The sequence below is a fragment of the Drosophila mauritiana genome, chromosome 2R, assembly GCF_004382145.1.
Source record: "Drosophila mauritiana strain mau12 chromosome 2R, ASM438214v1, whole genome shotgun sequence".
Classification (NCBI taxonomy): Eukaryota; Metazoa; Arthropoda; class Insecta; order Diptera; family Drosophilidae; genus Drosophila; species Drosophila mauritiana.
Window position 1 is genome coordinate 17,632,454 of NC_046668.1, and position 19,344 is coordinate 17,651,797.

The 19,344-nt window shown below is 41.9% G+C and overlaps 3 protein-coding genes across 7 annotated transcripts; 2 read left to right on the top strand and 1 right to left on the bottom strand.

Moving 5' to 3' along the window:
* Window positions 1-302: 302 nt before the first annotated feature.
* On the top strand, window positions 303-12,546 carry LOC117135852 (dual specificity protein kinase splA). 2 transcript variants are annotated; one of them, XM_033296371.1, is made up of 6 exons: window positions 303-619; window positions 7,028-8,663; window positions 10,567-10,770; window positions 10,834-11,406; window positions 12,008-12,061; window positions 12,120-12,546. In XM_033296371.1, the coding sequence occupies exons 2-6, from the start codon at window positions 7,058-7,060 to the stop codon at window positions 12,146-12,148; spliced, it is 2,466 nt and encodes an 821-aa protein (XP_033152262.1). In that variant the 5' UTR covers window positions 303-619; window positions 7,028-7,057; the 3' UTR covers window positions 12,149-12,546. The 2 variants fall into 2 exon arrangements, with proteins under 2 accessions (XP_033152262.1, XP_033152260.1); XM_033296369.1 differs by lacking the exons at window positions 12,008-12,061; window positions 12,120-12,546 and having other exon boundaries at window positions 10,834-11,919.
* Window positions 12,547-13,096: 550 nt separating this feature from the next.
* On the top strand, window positions 13,097-15,119 carry LOC117136201 (very long-chain specific acyl-CoA dehydrogenase, mitochondrial). Its single transcript, XM_033296950.1, has one exon. It carries the CDS (start codon window positions 13,157-13,159, stop codon window positions 15,038-15,040), a length of 1,884 nt encoding a protein of 627 aa, XP_033152841.1. The 5' UTR covers window positions 13,097-13,156; the 3' UTR covers window positions 15,041-15,119.
* Window positions 15,120-15,858: 739 nt separating this feature from the next.
* Window positions 15,859-18,577, bottom strand: LOC117136203 (endophilin-B1). Of its 4 annotated transcripts, none has more exons than XM_033296953.1 (6): window positions 18,388-18,577; window positions 17,730-18,227; window positions 17,577-17,612; window positions 17,307-17,497; window positions 16,941-17,145; window positions 15,859-16,430 (listed from the first exon to the last, which is right to left on the bottom strand). In XM_033296953.1, the coding sequence occupies exons 1-6, from the start codon at window positions 18,463-18,465 to the stop codon at window positions 16,302-16,304; spliced, it is 1,137 nt and encodes a 378-aa protein (XP_033152844.1). In that variant the 5' UTR covers window positions 18,466-18,577; the 3' UTR covers window positions 15,859-16,301. The 4 variants fall into 4 exon arrangements, with proteins under 4 accessions (XP_033152844.1, XP_033152842.1, XP_033152845.1 ...); XM_033296951.1 differs by lacking the exon at window positions 16,941-17,145 and adding an exon at window positions 16,488-16,728 and having other exon boundaries at window positions 18,388-18,572; XM_033296954.1 differs by lacking the exon at window positions 17,577-17,612 and having other exon boundaries at window positions 18,388-18,575.
* Between the last annotated feature and the right edge of the window lie 767 nt (window positions 18,578-19,344).

Genomic DNA, 19,344 nt, shown 5'->3' on the forward strand with positions numbered 1-19,344 from the left:
TACCATACATTAAAATGAAAACAGACGGTCTTGGCGCCTAAACGCTAGCTTGAGAAAAAATTCTATGAGTTGCCTGTAGTTTAAATAAAAAAAAAACAATAACATATATATTTTTAAACAAAAACTTATTCGGCTATAATATATATTTCAATATTCAAAAATATTAAATAGACTTTGATTATTAAATTATTGCTTTTATAGATTTAAATATAAAACAAGGAAATGCAAATTTTAAAAATTTGGTATTTCAATTTGGTAATTTTATCCCAAAACCTTTCAGTTTTTTCATCCAACCTTCTATGGTCACACTGCTGTTTTGTGATCGCGAAAAGAGCGACGTGAAAAATACTTTTAATTAAGTTTAATGCGAAAAATAAAATAAATAACTAAATTAAAACAAATCGGAGCTTTTGCGTGAACTGTGTGTGTAGTTGTGAGTGTGTGAGAAAAGCAAAACGAAAACAAAGCCAACGTAGAAATCGAAGGGGCAAAAGTGCAAAAGATTCAGATTAAAAAGCAACAAAATATCGAAATCACAACTTGAATGTCAAAGAACAAACGGCGAAAAGAGCGGGGCAACAAAGGAAAATTGGAAAACGTCAATAATTTAACTTATTCGGTAAGTGGAAACGGAGAAAAAGGAGGCAAATTGTAAATCTGTGGATTTTGCTTCTTCTGCTCACGCACACATCCACATACTTTTGGGAAGTGCGCAGGTGTGGGTGGATCTGCTCTGTGTGCAAATAACAAATTGTGAAAAACAACTCGCACACATGCAGATCACCTAGTGCACCAAATAAAAGCAATAAATAAACACATTTCCACACGGGCAACAAGTTGTGAATGCGTTTTTTAAGGGGGAAGGGCCATACCAAGTTTCCCAACGTTTCACTTTTCCAATCGATCTCGGTTGTTTTTATATATGTATGTATGGATATTTTTTATCTACTATTGCGTAGCTGCCAATGTCACCTGTTTTTTGATCTCTCTCTTTCTCGCGCTCTCACCCTCCCTCTCGCTCGCACCCACGCTGGCCGTAGCTGGTTTTTATCTTGTGCCGTTTACACAGACATTACGTGTCTCTTTCGCACTCGCACTGCATATTGGTGTACGTGTGTCTGTGCAAGACTGCACGTAACTGTATTACCCATTCGTACATGCGTATACGTATTTCCGCCTATTGATAACGGCTGAAACTCCCTCGAAATGGCCTTTTTTCGAAATATGTAAACGAAACGTTCGGGTACATCCCCCGACCACCACCCACCCACCGCCCACTCAAACCCCCTCCAAGCGCTTCTAATCGCAAAGTGCAAATATTGATTTGCTATGTGTGCTTTTAGATTTTCTCCCACTATCAATAACAATAAGCGCTCTCTGTACGTTGTTTTTGCTTCGGTTTAGTTTCGTATTAAGAAAACCAGTTCACAAGTTTTTGCACTTGTCATGCACTGTAAAAAACGCAAGTTATATACAAGAGCTCCGCATTGCCGCATTACATTGCTAATTGTGAAACTTTAATAATATTTATACTACCAGCTTAGTTTCGCAATTTTCGGAAATAAAAACTTTTGATAAAACAAACAAAAACTTTATTAATTTTTTCAAGTGTTGATCATTGTTGCGTTTTGTGACTTTGTTTATGTGGCGCTTTTCTTGTAATTGCGGGAATTTCCCGGCATTTCAGCAGTTGAGAGTGCAAATATAAAGCAGAGAGAGAAAAAACCCGCATCTGTTTGTGATTATCCGAATTCTTCTTCCGTATTTAAGCGTTAACTCTGCTTTTGAGCGACAAGGCTGTTCAATATTATCTGCTATAGCACCAAAATTACCCTTTATCTCGCAATATATTAATAAATACAAAAACCAAAAGACGTCATAAATTAAAACCCGATTTAAATGTCGTTTAAAGCGACTTGTGATTTATGTGTGTTTATCATGAACTAAAAATGTAATTCCTTTATACATTTGGAAATGCCCAAGATTGTGAGCAATTATGTATGTTTTAAAGAAAAAATTGTTGGAGTTCCACAAAATTTCGTTTAAAAAATGAATTTTTATGTGCCAAATACTTAAAAGCTGACTAGAAAATCCTTTTGTTTATATGATTAAAGCTGAATACATCCTTTTGTTTATGTAAATCACGTTCGATTGTGTATGGTATTATTATACGCATTATTAACTGCCTTACTCCATGTACAGAGTACAGCTTTTTTGAAAGTCATGCTGATATGACAGAGATAAACCGCTCTTCTGACATAATAGATTAATATGTATAGACTTATTTTCATTTCGTTGGTCCTTCTATTCAAATACTGTATCAGCTAAACTTAAGAATCTTGCATCTAAGTGTTTTACCTACTTGAGTGACTACTGTACGGTGTATTCTTGCGATCTCAATGAAAACTTTCCCATCAATTCAAATCTATCTTATCGCCAGCAATTGTGTTGATATTTAGCTTCGGGAAGGGAAGAATTGAGGAAAATATATAGTATAGTATATGTGTGCGTGTGTACATATGTCCCCTGTTGCGAGGAGACACAAATGTCGCGCGATAAGGTGGGCTTCCCCCCGCCAACCGCAGCACACCTGGTCGGATTTGGACATCGACTAAAAATAACTCCGCTTCGATTATTTTCACAAATTTGAAAAGGCAAATTGCGGCGGTTGGAGGGTTGTGATGATCATGGATAAATGAATACCGTGTATTAGTTATTATTTCAGAGGTATCAGGCGAGGTGTTCCACGTTGATTTTCCAGAGCGATAGCCAGGTTCCATTGCCCCTCCGAGTTTGATTCCCATGCCCATATTCAATTCTAGAATTCGGCAATGACGTCAAGGCCTGACGTCTGCAGAAAATTCCGCAAAACGCCTCTTCAAATTATTGGCGAGGCAAGAAAAGCAAAAGAAAATCGGCGAGCGAGCAGCGAAATACAAAATAAAATTATTTTCGTTCCATTTTTCGTCTTTTGGTATTTTGTGTGCTGCTTCCATTCCATTTTCATGTCTCTGCATTTGATTTATAATTTTCACAATTCACATACTTTTCGTTGCTCCATCTCTTTTTATTTAATTTCCGACTCGTTTTGTTGTTTTGCGACAAAGTGAAAGTTGTTTTCCATGTTATTTACTGCTGCCTCTTTCCTTCGTTTATTCCCTTCGCATTCCCTTTACCGTTCTTTTCGCCTGTCCATATGTTTTGTGTTTCAAAACCAAGTTGTAGGTGCGGGAGGACGCCATCTAGTACGTAGTTCCTTTCGCAATTATTTTTGTATTCGATCATATTTTTGGCGATTTTTTGTTATTTATATATGTTTATTTTTTGACATGCCAGACAGCGAGATTTCCGGTCAATATGCATCGATACCTCAAAGTCTTCGAGGGCGCCAAGGCGGCATGGTAATTCCCCAGTCCAGCCAAGATATTATCAGACTTATTGGGTTGATGGACAGAGGGATTACACGTTCGTTGCGCTGTAAATCAATCAAAAGTAATAGATTGGATAAAAAACATTAAAAGCTAGCGTTGGCATTAGTTGAAAGTCTTAAAACTGCCTAGATTTTCAGGATAAAACTGGTTTGGTAGATATTTTAAATATTTCGCACATAACTTAGGACAAGATTAATGCTATTAACAACATTTTGATGCCTTTTCCTCATCTGGCATTTGTGTACCGAAATGTAATCATTGGAAAATCCCATAAGACAATTTCATGTAAATCGCCGGAAGAACACGTGCCACCATGATTTTTACAAAGGCATTTTAATGAATGGAAATTTTGCTCAACTAATTACAAGAGTTTGCCCGTAGTGCCCACACCCACCGAAAATTTCACGCCCTCACAATTCAAAATACCTAAACAATCGTGAGCTGCCATAATTTTAATGACTTTGTAAACTTTTTTTATTTTGTATGTTTTTGGCACACAGTGCGAACTTTTATTTATTTTTTTTTCATGCTTTTGTTGCTCTTAGCTTGTTTTATGTGTTGTTTTGCGTGTCCTCGAAAAGGCAGAATAAAATAAAAAACCGAAGTATAGAATAATACAAATGATCTTTTACCTGTGCCATAAGTACATATATTGTGCAAACAGTGCGTAGCGAAAATGTAAGTGTTTCCTCAGAACTAAGGTATCATAAATAGGCAATCATTTAGTTGAGTTTGCAAACAGGAAAGATAAAGTTGTTCCTTTGACATTTGTTCATCTATAAAATTAATTTATAAGAAAGTACATTCCCTATGATTCACAAAATAATATTGTTATTTTATTGATAATCCTGTTGAGAATAACCTATTTGTTCAGATATCTGTGTAGTATCCTTGCAGATGCGAACCGCACTGTACTCTTGTGTGTGCATATGAAGGAAGATATGTATGCACAGCATTATCATTCCACACGAGTACTCTCAATTTCTTATATATACTATGGCCTGCGAAATATTTGACGTCGATTTCCGATTTTCTGGCTTGTGCATTCTGGGCAACGCGTCTGTATGGGTGTATCTTTGTATCTCTATCTCTCCTATCTGCCCTGCATATATCTGGCTAATTGTGAAGGTCGTTTACGTCTGCAGTCGATCGCCCCATGCTTGTTGTTGTTGTTTGTCTGCCACCCGCTATAGGGAAAAAAGAAAAGTGGGGGAGGGGAAAAACGAAAGGCAGACGAAGCTGGCAAACAAAACGTAGCAATCTAAAGAGCACAGAAAACGAATTTTCATTGCCTTCCCATCGACCCCTTCCCCTACTCCTCCGATTTTTGATCTCTTTTCCCACAAAATTCGTGGCACAAAAAAAAGGAGAAATTGTCTAAATATTTTCAAATATCAGATCGCAATTTACGTGTTCCGCTCATCCGTCTATAAGTACCCCACAAAATGATGTTGGAATTTTATGGAACTAGCGAAAAAAAAATTAAAAAAAAAAAAATACAGAAGACAAGAAGAATTGTTTTCATCATATTCTAGGGTTTATCTTTAATGGCTTCTTAATTTCCTTAGCAACTTGAAAATGTTGTTATCGCGCGAGAAAACAGCTTGGCTTTGATTTTAAAATAAACAGCAACTGGAAAGTGAGAAATATATATACAATTATAATTTATTATTTATGTTTTGCTGGCCAATTTTAAGGCGCCATCGCCGCTAATTTAGTGGCTTATATTTTAATGAATTATACATTTCTTGTATAGATTTTGTCTCGCTGACATGGTTTTGCTTCGGTTTATTATTTGTTTTCATTTATTTTGTCAGTATAAAAGTGGGACTGCGAGGGCGGTTCTAATACTTGGCTAAGCCACTAACTAATTTAGGCGCTTTTCATTTGGTCGTTGATGGACAGCAATTAAATGCTTATCCCATTTGATGGGTTTTCGCTTTTTAATATTAATTTCTTGCGTCTTCAACTCTTTCACCTTAGCAAGCATATCATTAATTTTGTGCCTTTTTTTTTTTTTTTTTTTTTTTGTTTTTTGTTGTTGCTGCTGTTTTCGAATATTTCATTCAATTTTCTTAGCTTCGTAGTATTGGTGTGAAAAACACCCACACAAAAATTTATTTTTATAAAAGAGAGCGGCTAAGAGAAAGATCCAAATTTCTGTTGTTACAAAGTGGTATTGGTGTGGCAAAAATATTGAATGATTTAATTGATTCGTTACGGGATCTATTATTTTTTTCACATGTATTTAGAATTTCCCAGGATGTTACCTACTTGTTCCACGATGCGTATGCTTAATATGCACAATTTTCAAGTGTTCACACTGTGAACTTCACAAACTTCGCAACGCAATGTTTTGTTTTTCTATGTTTTTAGTTCGAATTTCGACTATTTTCTCGGGAATAAATACACATATTATACCTTTTGTTTACGCTCTCCCAAACATTTTCCACACACACAAGCCGAATGTGTGCCTCTTCGGTGCTCATGATCTTTTCGATTTGTAGGCCTTTAGTTCTCAAAATGTGCGATATTTGTATTTCAGTTCTTCGCTGGCATTTAATGCGTTCAAACGCGTTCGAAGCACACGAAAATCGCAAAGTTTTCTTACGCGAACTTCGTGAGGTTTCAAGTTTAAAGTGATTAAAAGTTGCGTTGGAGAAAAAACAAAACTAAGCAAAACAATTGATATTTCTCCGAAGCAACTAAATAATAAACATCTAAATAAAAATAGAATGATAACAAAAACTAATTTTTAGAACAAGCCGTGTTAATCACGACGAAGAAATTTTTTAAGTGGAATTGTGTGATACATTTTTTTGGCAACATAAATAAAATACTTTCATAAATGATAACGAAAATTTTATGAAATTACAAGTTTTTAAAAGATTTCATAGTGTGATAAGTGAGTTGAATCACTGGCAATTAATAATACAATACAATTTATTTATATAAAATGTAAGTTAAAATGAAAATTAAAAAATTCAATTTAATATGGCTCAACTTTAAGTTTTTGCTATATTGAAAGTGTTTTAACTATTCCATACAAAACAAATAGTTGATATATATAATAAGGAAATAGTGTATTTAATCCAATTCCCAATACCAAATATTTATATATTATATATATATATATATTATTATAACTTTATCCGAATAAACGATTGTATGTGTATAGTTTGCCATATCAGTGAGGCGCCTAACTAACTTATCTATTCAGGCAATAGATAGTATTTACCAGATATATGACCACTTATTTGTGCTATCCTTGACAATGGCCCATTCTTTTGGTCAATCAAAGCGAGATATAGACAGTATGGCACGGCTACGTTGTGTCATAAATATTTTTAAATATCCCATGTCATTTTGGGCGAGATCTCTCTCCGTCCCTGCTTATCCGCTGCTTTTTTATTATTTTGAAAAATGGATAATAAAAAAAGAAATAGAAAAAAGTGCTCGCAAACACGCTTAGTAAACGTTCTAAATCTGGCAATGGTATAATACCGAATGGGTGAACCGAGAAATCGATTTCCTTTCCTCTTGGTAATTGAATTATAGCCAAGCACCTGACTGATGTGTTCTCTTGCATTTTCCAGGTCTCCAGCTGTGACAAATGATGGCCTAAAATGGCGGCTACACCACCAATGCCGCCCGGATCAAACACCCACCAATTGAATGGCAAAACAGTCGGCAAGGGCAACCCCCTAACTGAGGCGATCAATCAGCACTTTCAGCGGAAGAACCAGAACCAGAACCAGCACCAGAGTCACAACCCCAGTCCAAACCCGAATCCCAACAGTCCCGCCAGTCGCAGCGGGAGCTATGAGCAGCTGGAGCTGCTGGATCACGCAACGCATCCACAGCAGCAACAGGAAGCCACCAGTGGCAAGGCCAAGCCTAGCTGTCATTGCACCAACATTAGTATTATGCACCTGTTTCATGAGATGAAACAGGAGTTCCCCACGATACCCGATGCCATTGTGACGCAATGCGTCAATGAGAATTGCCATCAGCGCGAAAACTGTATCCAGATGTTGAGGAAGGAGCTCGCGCTCCATCCCATCCCAGTTCAAAGTTATCCGGCAAAGGTGCTGCAGCAACAGCAGCAGCAACACCACCAGAATAGGCAGGCCAAGCCTCCCACGCCGCTCAAGCCGTCACGGATAGCTCCACCGCAGCCGGAAGCTGTGCTGAGCAATGGAGTGGCTACGCCGCCAGGTGTTGGTAGCCCACATCCTGATACGCAGCCCAGGCCACGACCCACGACGCTTAATCTGCAACGTCAGTTTAGCACTCAGCTGCAGCAAAAGATTATGCAGCGCCAGCAGCGTCAGCAGAGGGATCACCAGGCAGCCCAGCTGACGCCCACTTCCTTGAGCAAGCCGCTGCGCCGGGCACCGCCACTCCCGCCGCCACCGAAACCGAAGCCCGGCAGCTTCTCCAACGATTCCTCATGTCTCACCAGTCCCATGAGCTCCAGCGAGTCGGAGCTTTCGCTCAACGCGGTCCCCTTATCGTCACCAACATCGGCGGCGGCTACTGCTGCTGCGGCGTCAGCAGCAATCGCATCAACGCAACAACAACCCTCGCCGGTGCGACATCGTTCAGTCATTACGCTACAGCCAGAGCCGCCGTACGCGCGCGACTTTCGCAGCATTGACTTCCCGCCGACGACTACGGGTACGCCTCCGCTACCCTCGCCCAGCTCGGCAGCGTCACCAAGTGCCCCCGGTGGACGCAAGAGCTTCACCTCGCTCAATCTCACCCTGCGCCAGCCGACGGGCTCGGCTCAATCGGCCATTGACATCACCGCCGGTCCGGCGCCCAGTGGGCAGGGCAGTGGGATCACCTACTCCAGCGTTAGTTTTGACGCACGCCGTGGGACGCAGAAGAATTTCCAGCTGACTGTAACGGACGAGGGCAGTGTCTTCAGTGCGGGCAGCGTTCGCCCAAGAACCTTGTACTCAACGCCCTGTGAGCCGGTGGCAAGTGTTCCGGCAAACCAGCAGCCTCCTCCGCCAGCAGCAGTGGTGGCAGATGGTCGGGGGGACGCTGATATGACGTCGGACGTTTTTCCATATCCCACGCAGGAGCAGAATCACATTGTGGCATCCAACTATAGTAACAACCATGCCGTCAGCGACAATAACAACATTGGGATCAGCAACAGCACGGACAGTAGTCCCACCATGCCCCTTTACGAAGGAGTCATGGAGGAATGCGATCGCGAAGGTGGGTTACCCATTATCAAAATTGGGGTGCATACATATAGCTGGAATCTATGTGCTTTTAGGGGCACACGTGCCTGGTTAAGTTGCTTTTTATTGACATTTTCCACTGTTATACTCTTAGAAGGGGGTAATGTACTTTTAGCAGAAGTTGGAAAAGCACTTTGTAATATAGTCAATTGATGGATACTTGCCACCAATCGTCATTACCTTAGATATTCCAAAGGTGTGGTAAATTTTAAACGATAGTGATTCGTATAATCAATTAACAAGAGTGTCTATGGCTTCGCTAACAAAATTCGGACCTACATTCTTGTTTTTATTGAGATCCAATGCCCGTTGGATTCCAATGCTTATCGACCAGACGACGTCGTAGTTGGGCTCCAATGTTTTGTTATCAGCGGACAGGTTCGCCCAATATTGTTTACACTTGATAACGAAATTGAATTACGCCCTGAAATAGAATTAGCGGGAACTGGGCCGTCTTATGTTTCGCGAACTTCGAACATTTTTGGCAGGGTTCAATTTGCTTTAAGGGATTGGTGAGGATGGGTTCAAAGTGCCACAACGCAGGGGTTACCCGGTGTCATGATCGATGCGGGGTGTGTTCAAGATATGGGATCAAAAACAGCGATCAATGATTGTGAAATAGGTTTAATTATAAAGTAAAACCGAACATGTTATAGATGGAGATACATCTTGACGTCATTAACTACGAGATGGGGCAGTTATCAGTAGGCGATAGTAAGTGAGATTTCTATATACATATGATTGAGGATCGTCATAGTTCAGCTTTTTATAAGAAATCGATGGAAAAACAAGACTTGTACACGATTATATTATTAATTAATTATATTTCGGTTTTCCACTTTGTTGCATATCACATGTACGTATAAAACATTATCCATTTCGAACGCCCACGCGTTTATAATATGTTGGTTTGTCTTTTGTTTTTTGTCTGGCTTCTGGCTTTGGCCATGTTTTTCCCGATTTCGTACCCCCCCATCTCACTTTTCACATTATTTATACGTCTTTTGCTTTGCCGCTCTTTCTGCGACGTTTTCAATTTGTTTTCGCCGCGAGTCGTTCAAGTTCAGGGCGATTCGTGTGGGTGGTTGGTAAAACCAGAGAGAAACAAAGGAAAAGAGAAGAAAGCGAACAGGAAAATCTCTCCGTTTGATCAGCTAAGGTATTAAGCATACGCAGCGTGGGCCCAAAAGGCACTTACACTTTGACATTTAATCACGCGACGCTATCACGAGGAACCACTTTAAATGTCGTTCATATCGTTGGAGAATTTTCCATCGGTGTATAGGACACATATTGGAATTTAGAAAAGACAGAGCCATTAACGAAATAATTTATCAATTAAGATGCCAGCGAATCACACATAATGATGTGACATGTTCTGCACGTAGTCTTGGATCGGAGATCCCTTGGCCCACTGCCCTGTTGGCTATTTCCGTTGGAAATCTATCAAGCGTCTAAAAATATTCAAATGAACAGTCGCCCAAAGCCAAACACAAAATGCATCGAAAGACTTTGTCTGTGTTTTTTTTGTATTCATTTATTTTTACCTATTTTTTCGTAGGAATAAATTATTATTAGATTGATTTTTGGTTGTGCTTGCTTGCGCATTTTAACTAAATTTATCTATTTAAATATAAATTCTGTTTATGAACCCCTCTCGCTCTGCGGCAGCCAGGCGGTTGGTGGGGTAATTATTTTTAGCAACAAAACAGAGTAATAAAATGAGAGGCGTTAGACAGAAAAATAAATCTAGCCGCGGGGAATATTTGGAAATGCGAAATGCCGCAAGGCAATCATTTGTTGCCAGGCCAACGGAGCCACACATTCCACAGCCAGCAAATCGATTGATCAGCTTTTCTTCTCTCTATCCACTTCAGCTCATGCCGCCACCATTGAGCGACAGAAGCAGCGGCGCGACAAGCTGGCCAATGCACTGAGGGACAACAAGAAGCGGCTGCTCGTCCTGGAGCAGGAGATCAACATCCTGACTGAGCCGGTGCCGGTGGGGGAATCTGAAAGACTGGATAGAGATATCAAGCAACTGACTGAGGACTGTAATCGGCTGCTTGACTGCTTAAATGGTAAGGATGATTGCAAAGCATTTCGGCTTATCAATGCTGAATCTGGCCCACTTATATCCACAGAACCACAGGCGAATGGCCCTAGTCCGGCGCCCAATCCCACGAACCGCCAGCACCAGTTACCCGCCAGCAATGCTCCACAGCAGCAGCCGCAGCATCAGCCACAGCCATTCCCGCGTCAGCGTCAAGGTGCTCGCGTCCAGGCGCCGCCCAGTTCACTACGTCTGCACTCGGTGCCGGCAGCGCCCATCTCCCAGCCGGTGCAGGACTTCGGGCAGCACCACAGCAGTGCTCCCACCTCGGCCTGCCTAACGCCCCAAATGCAGAGTCAACAGCAACTGTTACAGCTGCAGCAGGAACCGCCACCGACGTACGCCCAGTACTATCAGTTCCAGCAATATCTGCAGCAGCAGCGACAGCAGCAGTTACAACAGCAGATGCAGCAGCAGCAGCTACAACAGCAGATGCAGCAGCAACAGCAGCCGCAGCCACAGCAGGAGGAAGAATTCCTGTCCGACTCCGATGTGGATGAGGAGGAGGAGACGCTGGACTCGTGGGCCTGCAACATGTGTACATTCCGCAACCATCCACAGCTAAATATTTGTGAGGCCTGTGAGAACGTTAGGATCCAGCCGGGTATGATACGCATTGTTCCCAGCGGAGGCGGGGCCGCTGCTGCTGCTGCCACGCCCCCCGGCAGCCTTGAGCAGCAACAGCAGCCGCCCCAGCAGCCGTACGCTCTGCATACATAACCCAACAGCTGCAGCAAACGATAACAAAGTTCTCTTATCGTGCATGAGCTAGCTCCTGACTGTTGTTCCTGCATGCTCGACTTTGAAACTGTGATAGCATTTAAACTAGTAGGCGGCAGGTTCATTATCCACTGCATGGCTCCACCTGAAAGACATGTGAAACATGCGAATCGAAAACAACAGCGAACGGAAACGAATTGCTTAAGCGCGGCCTTTTTAAATTATTTTAACATATTCGATTTATGTATGTAAATTAATTGCAATCGCCTCAGCCTCAGGCCGTTTAATTTAACAATATCCTCTAACCGTTAAACTAGCGTTAAGCGAACGAGAAACAGAGTTTATTATTTTTAGCCCCCCTCAAAAGTAAATAAAGAACGTTATTTAAATATTTACACAAGCTTCGCCAGTTGTTGCTCTACACGTTTTATTGGTAAAACGCAAAAATACATGTGTCTGGGCTTTGGCCAAATGTTTACTTTTAGCCCCTGTTCTGAGCCGCGAGGACATACATATAACTCTATCGCCGGGCGAGAATCGTAAGTAGATATATAAATAATTGCCCAACTGCATTAATTGATCATCTTCAATGTGCAGGTATTATACACTCCTGGATTCTATCATGACAGTCGGCCAAACGCTCACCATGAGAACATAGACAGCTCCAGATGCATAGATACATATCTGAATTCTGCAACTGAATTTCGCTTTAGTCTTCGGTAACTTATCCTAAGGAATTGTAAAAAGATTTGAGGAACTATTCTATTTAGCAAAAATGCTGCTGGCAGCAATTAATTTATTTTCGGTACTAGATAAGAAAAGACTTTAAGCAACGTCGCATCAACTGAAACTAGATATTAATAATTGTAAAGAAAACCGTGTACATTTTGTAAATATTTGCTTAACTGAACAGAAATGAGTTAGGATTTTCTACAAGGGAATTAGAAAAGGTCAACCGACAAGGGAACTTTTGTAAGCTTTTCAAAAGCCGCATATTTATCGACATTAAAGTGCAATTTAAGAGCGTGATTTGTGTTTTAATTTGGAGTTGGGGGCAGTAAGTATTTATATAGTGGTAAAGGAATAACTATTTTCAATATACAGCAGGATAGATATTATTACTCCGAATCCATTTCTTTAATCTTCCGAGTCACAGATGGATAATCAATCGAATCCGGATAGAAATGCTTCTGTTCCATCATCCAGATCGAGAAGTCAATGATTTAAGTTAAGTTCAAATACATTTTGTATCACCTCTGTATAACCTCATCATCATCATCATCAGCATCAAGAGATTTCAACACAAAATGATTTAAAGATGCTAAACTATTTTTGGATAGGTTCCATACAATACGATGATTCTCAAAAGCAGGAGCAGTTACATAAAACTAGTAATACGGCTAAACACACTCCCCCAGAAACTTTTCGAAATTTAAAAAACTCTTCAAGAGATTGGGAAACCAACTGAATTGAAGCTGCCAAACGATGAATACTCCGGTACTCGGTGCTTCGAGAAAATATACCAAATTTGAACTGCGCAAGTCGCGGTGATGACGTCTTCGTGGGTGATCGGGAATGTGGGCACACTGTAGACTCTCGGTCCAAAGGGCGATTTACCAAACAATTTCGAAACTATGTGGAGGCACACGATCCAAAGTACCAGGTACCTGGCAGGAAATGCCTCGCTCTGCAGGCAAATAGCGACGCACAGTCCCAAGCTGGGGGCGGAAAGCAATCGCAGCAAGGAGAAGTCAAGTGAGAATGAGTCCTTTATGGCCAACATCTTCCGTGGGTCTCTGGTGTCGAGCCAAGTGTTCCCGTATCCTGATGTCCTGACCGCGGAGCAGAAGGAGCTGACCAACAGTCTGATAGATCCGTTCGAGCGTTTCTTCTCCGATGTCAATGACGCTGCCCGCAACGATGCCAACGCTAAAATAGATGACACCACCTCGACGGCTCTGTGGGAGCTCGGGGCCTTCGGAATCCAAGTGCCATCTGATTTCGGTGGCCTCGGTCTGAACAATACCCAGTACGGCAGACTGTGCGCCATTGTGGGTGTCAACGATCTGGGACTGGGCATCACGATTGGCGCCCATCAGAGTATTGGATTCAAGGGAATACTGCTGTACGGCACCCCCGAGCAGAAGGAGAAGTACCTGCCCAAGGTGGCCGCCGAGCAGGTGTACGCTGCCTTTGCCCTTACGGAACCCAGCTCCGGATCTGATGCGGGTTCCATTCGATGCCGTGCCGTGAAGAGTGCCGATGGAAAGCACTACGTCCTAAATGGCTCGAAAATTTGGATTTCCAATGGCGGAATTGCCGAAATCATGACCGTTTTCGCACAGACTGAGCAGGTGGACCCGAAGACTGGCGAAAAGAAGGACAAGGTCACTGCTTTCATCGTGGAACGATCCTTTGGAGGTGTTACCAATGGACCACCAGAGAAGAAAATGGGCATCAAGGCATCGAACACGGCCGAAGTCTATTTCGAAGATGTAAAGATTCCAATTGAAAATGTGCTCGGCAAGGAAGGAGACGGATTCAAGGTTGCCATGAACATATTGAACAACGGTCGGTTCGGAATGGGCGCTACGCTATCGGGAACAATGAAGAAATGCATCGAACAGGCCACCGAGCATGCCAACAACCGAGTTCAGTTTGGTCAAAAACTAAAGAACTATGGATCTATCCAGGAGAAATTGGCCCAGATGAACATTCTGCAGTACGCCACGGAGTCGATGGCGTTCACTATTTCACAAAACATGGATGCCGGCAGTAAGGACTATCACTTGGAAGCCGCCATCTCGAAGATCTATGCTTCAGAGAGCGCGTGGTATGTTTGCGACGAAGCTATACAAATTCTGGGCGGCATGGGATACATGGTGGATACTGGACTAGAACGAGTCCTGCGTGACCTGCGCATTTTCCGCATATTCGAGGGAACCAATGACATTCTCCGGCTGTTCATTGCCCTGACTGGCATCCAATATGCGGGATCCCACCTCAAGGAACTGCAGCGCGCATTCAAGAATCCCTCGGCCAATCTGGGACTGATTTTCAAGGAGGCCTCCAGGCGGGCTGCCTCCACTGTCGGCTTGGGCGGAACCGATCTGAGTGGCCACGTAGTTTCTGAACTCTTACCCTATGCCAAAAAAACGGCCCATTGTATTGATCTTTTTGGACAATCGGTGGAAGAACTACTGCTGCGATATAACAAAAACATAGTTAACGAACAAATTTTGCTAACACGACTGGCGAATGCAGCCATTGATATTTATGCAATGGTTGTGACGCAATCCCGATCATCCCGTGCAGTCACTCTGAATCTGCCAACTGCACAACACGAGCTCAACATGACCAAGGCACTCACTATTCAGGCATCTGATCGAGTGATTAAGAATCTACAGGCTGCCACATCCAGTCATCATAGGTCTCTCAATGAGAAGATTTCCACCATTGCCAAGACTACGCTGGAAAATGGCGGTGTGACTACGACTGGAATCTTGGATCAAAACTAGAACAATATACTTTTATACGAATTTTAAGCCCTTGATTGTTACCCTAGTATGAATGCCAATAAAGTCTTGTAAATAATAATCGCTGAAGTCTAAAGTTCACGTCGCTCACATTAGAAATCTCTCAAAGTGATTATGCACTATCATCGAACAAATGAGTAACAAACACTTGATCTATAACTGAACTCAGATAATAGAACTCTTGAAATCAAATCACCTCTATGCCTTTAAAGTAGAAAAGCTCACAAATATAATTTAAAGCACTTACCATCTCGATGGGATTTTCACAGCTGGACGGGCAATCTAATGAAATACAAAATAAATTGAACTTAATGTTGTTGTTTTAATTTTGATCATATATTTGTAATTATGTAGTATAGTTGGTGTTTAAAAATTCGCTTTTCATATTACAACTTTGTTTCTTTGCTGAAAACCTAAAAATCATCGTTGTTTACTTTTTAATTATTGTATAGTACGTTTTCAACAATATTTATCTGTTAATTTTTAGCTATCAAGCGCCTTGGTGTTTCAGAGTTTTGCCTTAAATGTAACAAGCAATATTCATTTAATTGACTTTCAAAAATTGCACGAAAAATTTGGTAACATAATAATTGCAGCAGGAAGTATTAAATATATTAGGTAATAGTTGGAAACGCATTCGCTGAATATATAGATAATAGGATTAACAATTTCATACTTACGTTTACAATTATAGGATATATAGTAAAGCACAGAGAATTTCGCTTGTTAACTAAGATATTGACAAACATAACACATATATAATACTTTGTCGAGTGTAGAGAAGCTTAATAAAACAGCACTTTCTCTTTAGATATGCGATTAGATTTAACAATCATAATGTTCGGAATTGCATAAATTTACATGTATAACTTGACGGTTATTCAGGCAGCCAGAATGCATATTTGATTACTGCGTGATCTGTGCAACGGAGTAGCGTAGCTCTTTGGGCAAGGATCTGGGTTTGATTATCACCGAAGGCTAATCTACAATGCTTTTACTAACCAACACGCTCATGTATGTATATATTTATGTATGTATATTCTAATAAATTATTGTACTCTCTTGCTAGTGCCAAATGCCGCTTTGGCCGCATCTTATAATTGTCCAATTGCCGTTCCCATCCCTCGATCCTGTCTGCTTTCTTAACGTATGAGTATTGCCGTACTTGGAGTATTTTCTTGTTCATTAATTTTGCTTGAGATTATTGAATGATTGATTATTGCTGAACAAATTGCTGGAGGGCTTAGAGGGTGACGTCGTGCTCTTCGTCGAGCATTTCAACAAATGCGCGTGGCACCAGACCCTTCAACAGACCCTGTTTTCCGTACATGTAATCCTCGTTTATTGGTGAGCACTCCGTCACGAAGATCACCTGAAAAATTAGTTATATATAAGCAATGCTTAGGATATTGTGTGTCCATTACTTTACCTCATTTGCGCTTAAGTTAAGCTCGGTGTGATCCTTGGCGTCGTAGGAGCAAAGGACGCGTGCCCTCTGCATCTGATCCGTGCTGACGTGCATGGGCTGATTGGGCTTGTGGCCGGTGGCAGCCATATTGGCAGAGTGATTGTTGCCGGGACCACGGGCTGCGGCTCCGGACGATATGTTGGACTTGCTGGCACTGGCCTCGTTCACGTCGAGCGGAATGTATGGCGTGGGGCCTCCCAAGCTGATGGAAGATGCAGAGTTTAATGAGTTTTTGATTCGATTTGATTGCGGGCTCTAAATGGAGAGATGAGCTGCTGAAACCTGACTGTATAAGGTGCAACAACTACCGATAACAGCAACCTATCTAGTACGTATGATTTAAAATTAAATGCTAATGTTAACTGGCATGGAATCCGATTCGATATTAAGATCACAATAACAAGATCCCTAAACTGTAGACACGGCTGTCGTATCGAATTCTATGTGAAAGTCTTCAAGCAGATTCGTAAGCGACTTGTCCAAATCGGGATCTGGATCGCTATCTAGGGCTATCCCCCCCAATGAATCGGAATCACAAGAATGCATCGACACCGAGCTGGGAGGCCCACAATCAACGTCTTCGCTATTGATGCGCAGGCGTGGCTTGGGATGCTGCATTCTGTAAGACCACAAGCAGATATCATAACGCACAGTGAGACCACCAGAAGGGACCACGGGTTTCATCAAGGATGGGACATGTGGTTTTGGTGTGCAAGAAAAGATTCGTTTGGTGCCTACGCGGTAGTCACAGCCATCCTTTATCGGTCTCCTACTACTTACTTGGCCAGCTCACGCTGCAGCTGCTCCATGACATCGCCGCACTGTTTGTAGTAGCGCACTTGCGTCTGGATGAAGGCGTGCAAGTGGCGCAAGTGAGATGCCTGCGATGTGCTGATACCGTCCAGCAGCAGCTTGGTAATCTCCGCCTGCCGGTCGAACTCGGCCTGAGCCACCCGCAAGTCCCGCTCCGCCTAGAAAAAATTGCAATTAGAAATTGTCTTATTGATTAGCCATAAGTCTAGAGCGCGAGCTCGGTCAAGGTTTTGATACCTGTTCCAAGACGGCCTCTGGCGAGATGCCATCTTTCTATACATTCCGGGCAGCAGAGGGCAGAAAAAGACCGTGAGTGAAAAAGCCATTACGAAACCCAATCAATCATACCCCCTTGTAATAAGGAAACCCCACCTAATCCCACCCACTTACCGATTGCTGACCCAGCATGCTGCGCGCTTTCTTCACCCTGTTCTTGCAGGCGTCCAGATCCAGGCGCTTGGTCTCCAGGATGCCGCGCTCCTTGCCAATTGTCTTCATTTCGCCGTCTAGGAACTTGCGCAACGGCTGTGTGAAGCAAATGCCCGAGGTGGCTATAAAGTCGTGCTCGCACCGGCCCAGTTTCTGTTCCGCCTGGCCGACCTTGATCAGAGCCTGACCATAGGGTAGATCCTGCCCGAAATCGCCCCCAGCCTCGATCATGTCCAGAGCCAGGTGCTCTAGGTTGCTCAGCCTTTTGGGCTTCGACTTTTCGATCTTCTCGAAGATGAAGTCTTCGACCCGGTTCTGGGGATTGGGTATCAGCACCGACTCTGTGTCGCGCACTATCTTCTCCGTCCATGTCTTGGTCACATCAGCCCGCTCGGCGAGATTCTGGAAGTGCAAGTCGTACTCGGTGCGCTCCGTGGTGCCCAGTTTCTCCTCCGTGAGCTGAAAAGGTCATTGCAAACGATGGAGAGTCGTTGAAAAGGGCAAAGAATCAACGAAAGCGCTTGAGTTTGGCTTGAGGGACATTAGCCATTTGCCCAACCTCCGAAAGTTCACCACCACCCGCTTTTTTTCAGCCACCCAAATTCATTGATTTATTCACCTGCACCACTCGTGATATCGTGCTTCCCGCCTCCTTCACCAGGTTCTTCACATTGAAATTCGGCAGATTTATATTCATTTTCGCCGAGAGGTTCGCCAATTAACACTTTTGCTGATAAAGTTTAAATTTAAATTCCGCTACACAGCCCAATTTGTTTGTATTTATTTCCTCTAATTCGTAGTGTGACCCATCGTTTCTCCATGGAATATACCAAATATACCGAATAATCCCAACTCAACCAGAGTTCCAATTGGAAATACTAATATTGAGTATAACGTAAGCTTATATTCATTTTTAATTCATCATAGCTTTTTCTTCTTCATGTAAACGGTAAAACGAAGTCTACTTCTGTTAAGACAATGCCACGACTAGATAACAGTAGCTAACAAGTTAGCTGGCTGTTAGGAAATACATACATACATACTATGTAAACTAACAGTTTCAGAAAGTCAAGGGTGGTGAGTATCTTTATAGTAACGAAAGTACTATGGCAAGCTTTAAAAATGTGAACATTTGTATATTAAAATAGTCAATTAATCATAATAATGAAAATCAGTCGTTTGACCATTTTTCAACATTTAAACTAATTTTGACTTACCCCGTTTAAGGACCATGTACCTTTTATTGAAAACCCCAAAATAAAACACAATTTGCAAAACAGTTAAATTGAACTTTTCACATTTAATACACACTCATTAGACATATATTATCGGAGCGGAAAAATTAAAACATGCATTCAATTGATAACTTTTCAACACTCTGCTGCTTCTTACATTTATGGCTGACTTTCGCTTTTCCTTATACAAGGTATGACAATCTGTGCAAAATCGAGTGTGCTTTTATCACTTTCCTTTATAGTTTTCGGCTCGAATTCATATTCATTCATGTTGAGCGAGAATAATACACAGAGTTCTGGACAAAAATCAATTACAGCTAAATGTATATATTTTAACTATC

Coding starts and splice junctions, on each gene's coding strand:
- LOC117135852 (XM_033296369.1), top strand. CDS start 7,058: ATGGCGGCTACACCACCAATGCCGCCCGGATCAAACACCCACCAATTG. Junction 8,664..10,566: donor GGAGGAATGCGATCGCGAAG/GTGGGTTACCCA, acceptor TATCCACTTCAG/CTCATGCCGCCACCATTGAG. Junction 10,771..10,833: donor GCTGCTTGACTGCTTAAATG/GTAAGGATGATT, acceptor TTATATCCACAG/AACCACAGGCGAATGGCCCT.
- LOC117136201 (XM_033296950.1), top strand. CDS start 13,157: ATGTGGAGGCACACGATCCAAAGTACCAGGTACCTGGCAGGAAATGCC.
- LOC117136203 (XM_033296951.1), bottom strand. CDS start 18,465: ATGAATATAAATCTGCCGAATTTCAATGTGAAGAACCTGGTGAAGGAG. Junction 17,498..17,576: donor CAGAGGCCGTCTTGGAACAG/GTATCAAAACCT, acceptor AATTTTTTCTAG/GCGGAGCGGGACTTGCGGGT. Junction 16,431..16,487: donor TTAACTTAAGCGCAAATGAG/GTAAAGTAATGG, acceptor CTAATTTTTCAG/GTGATCTTCGTGACGGAGTG.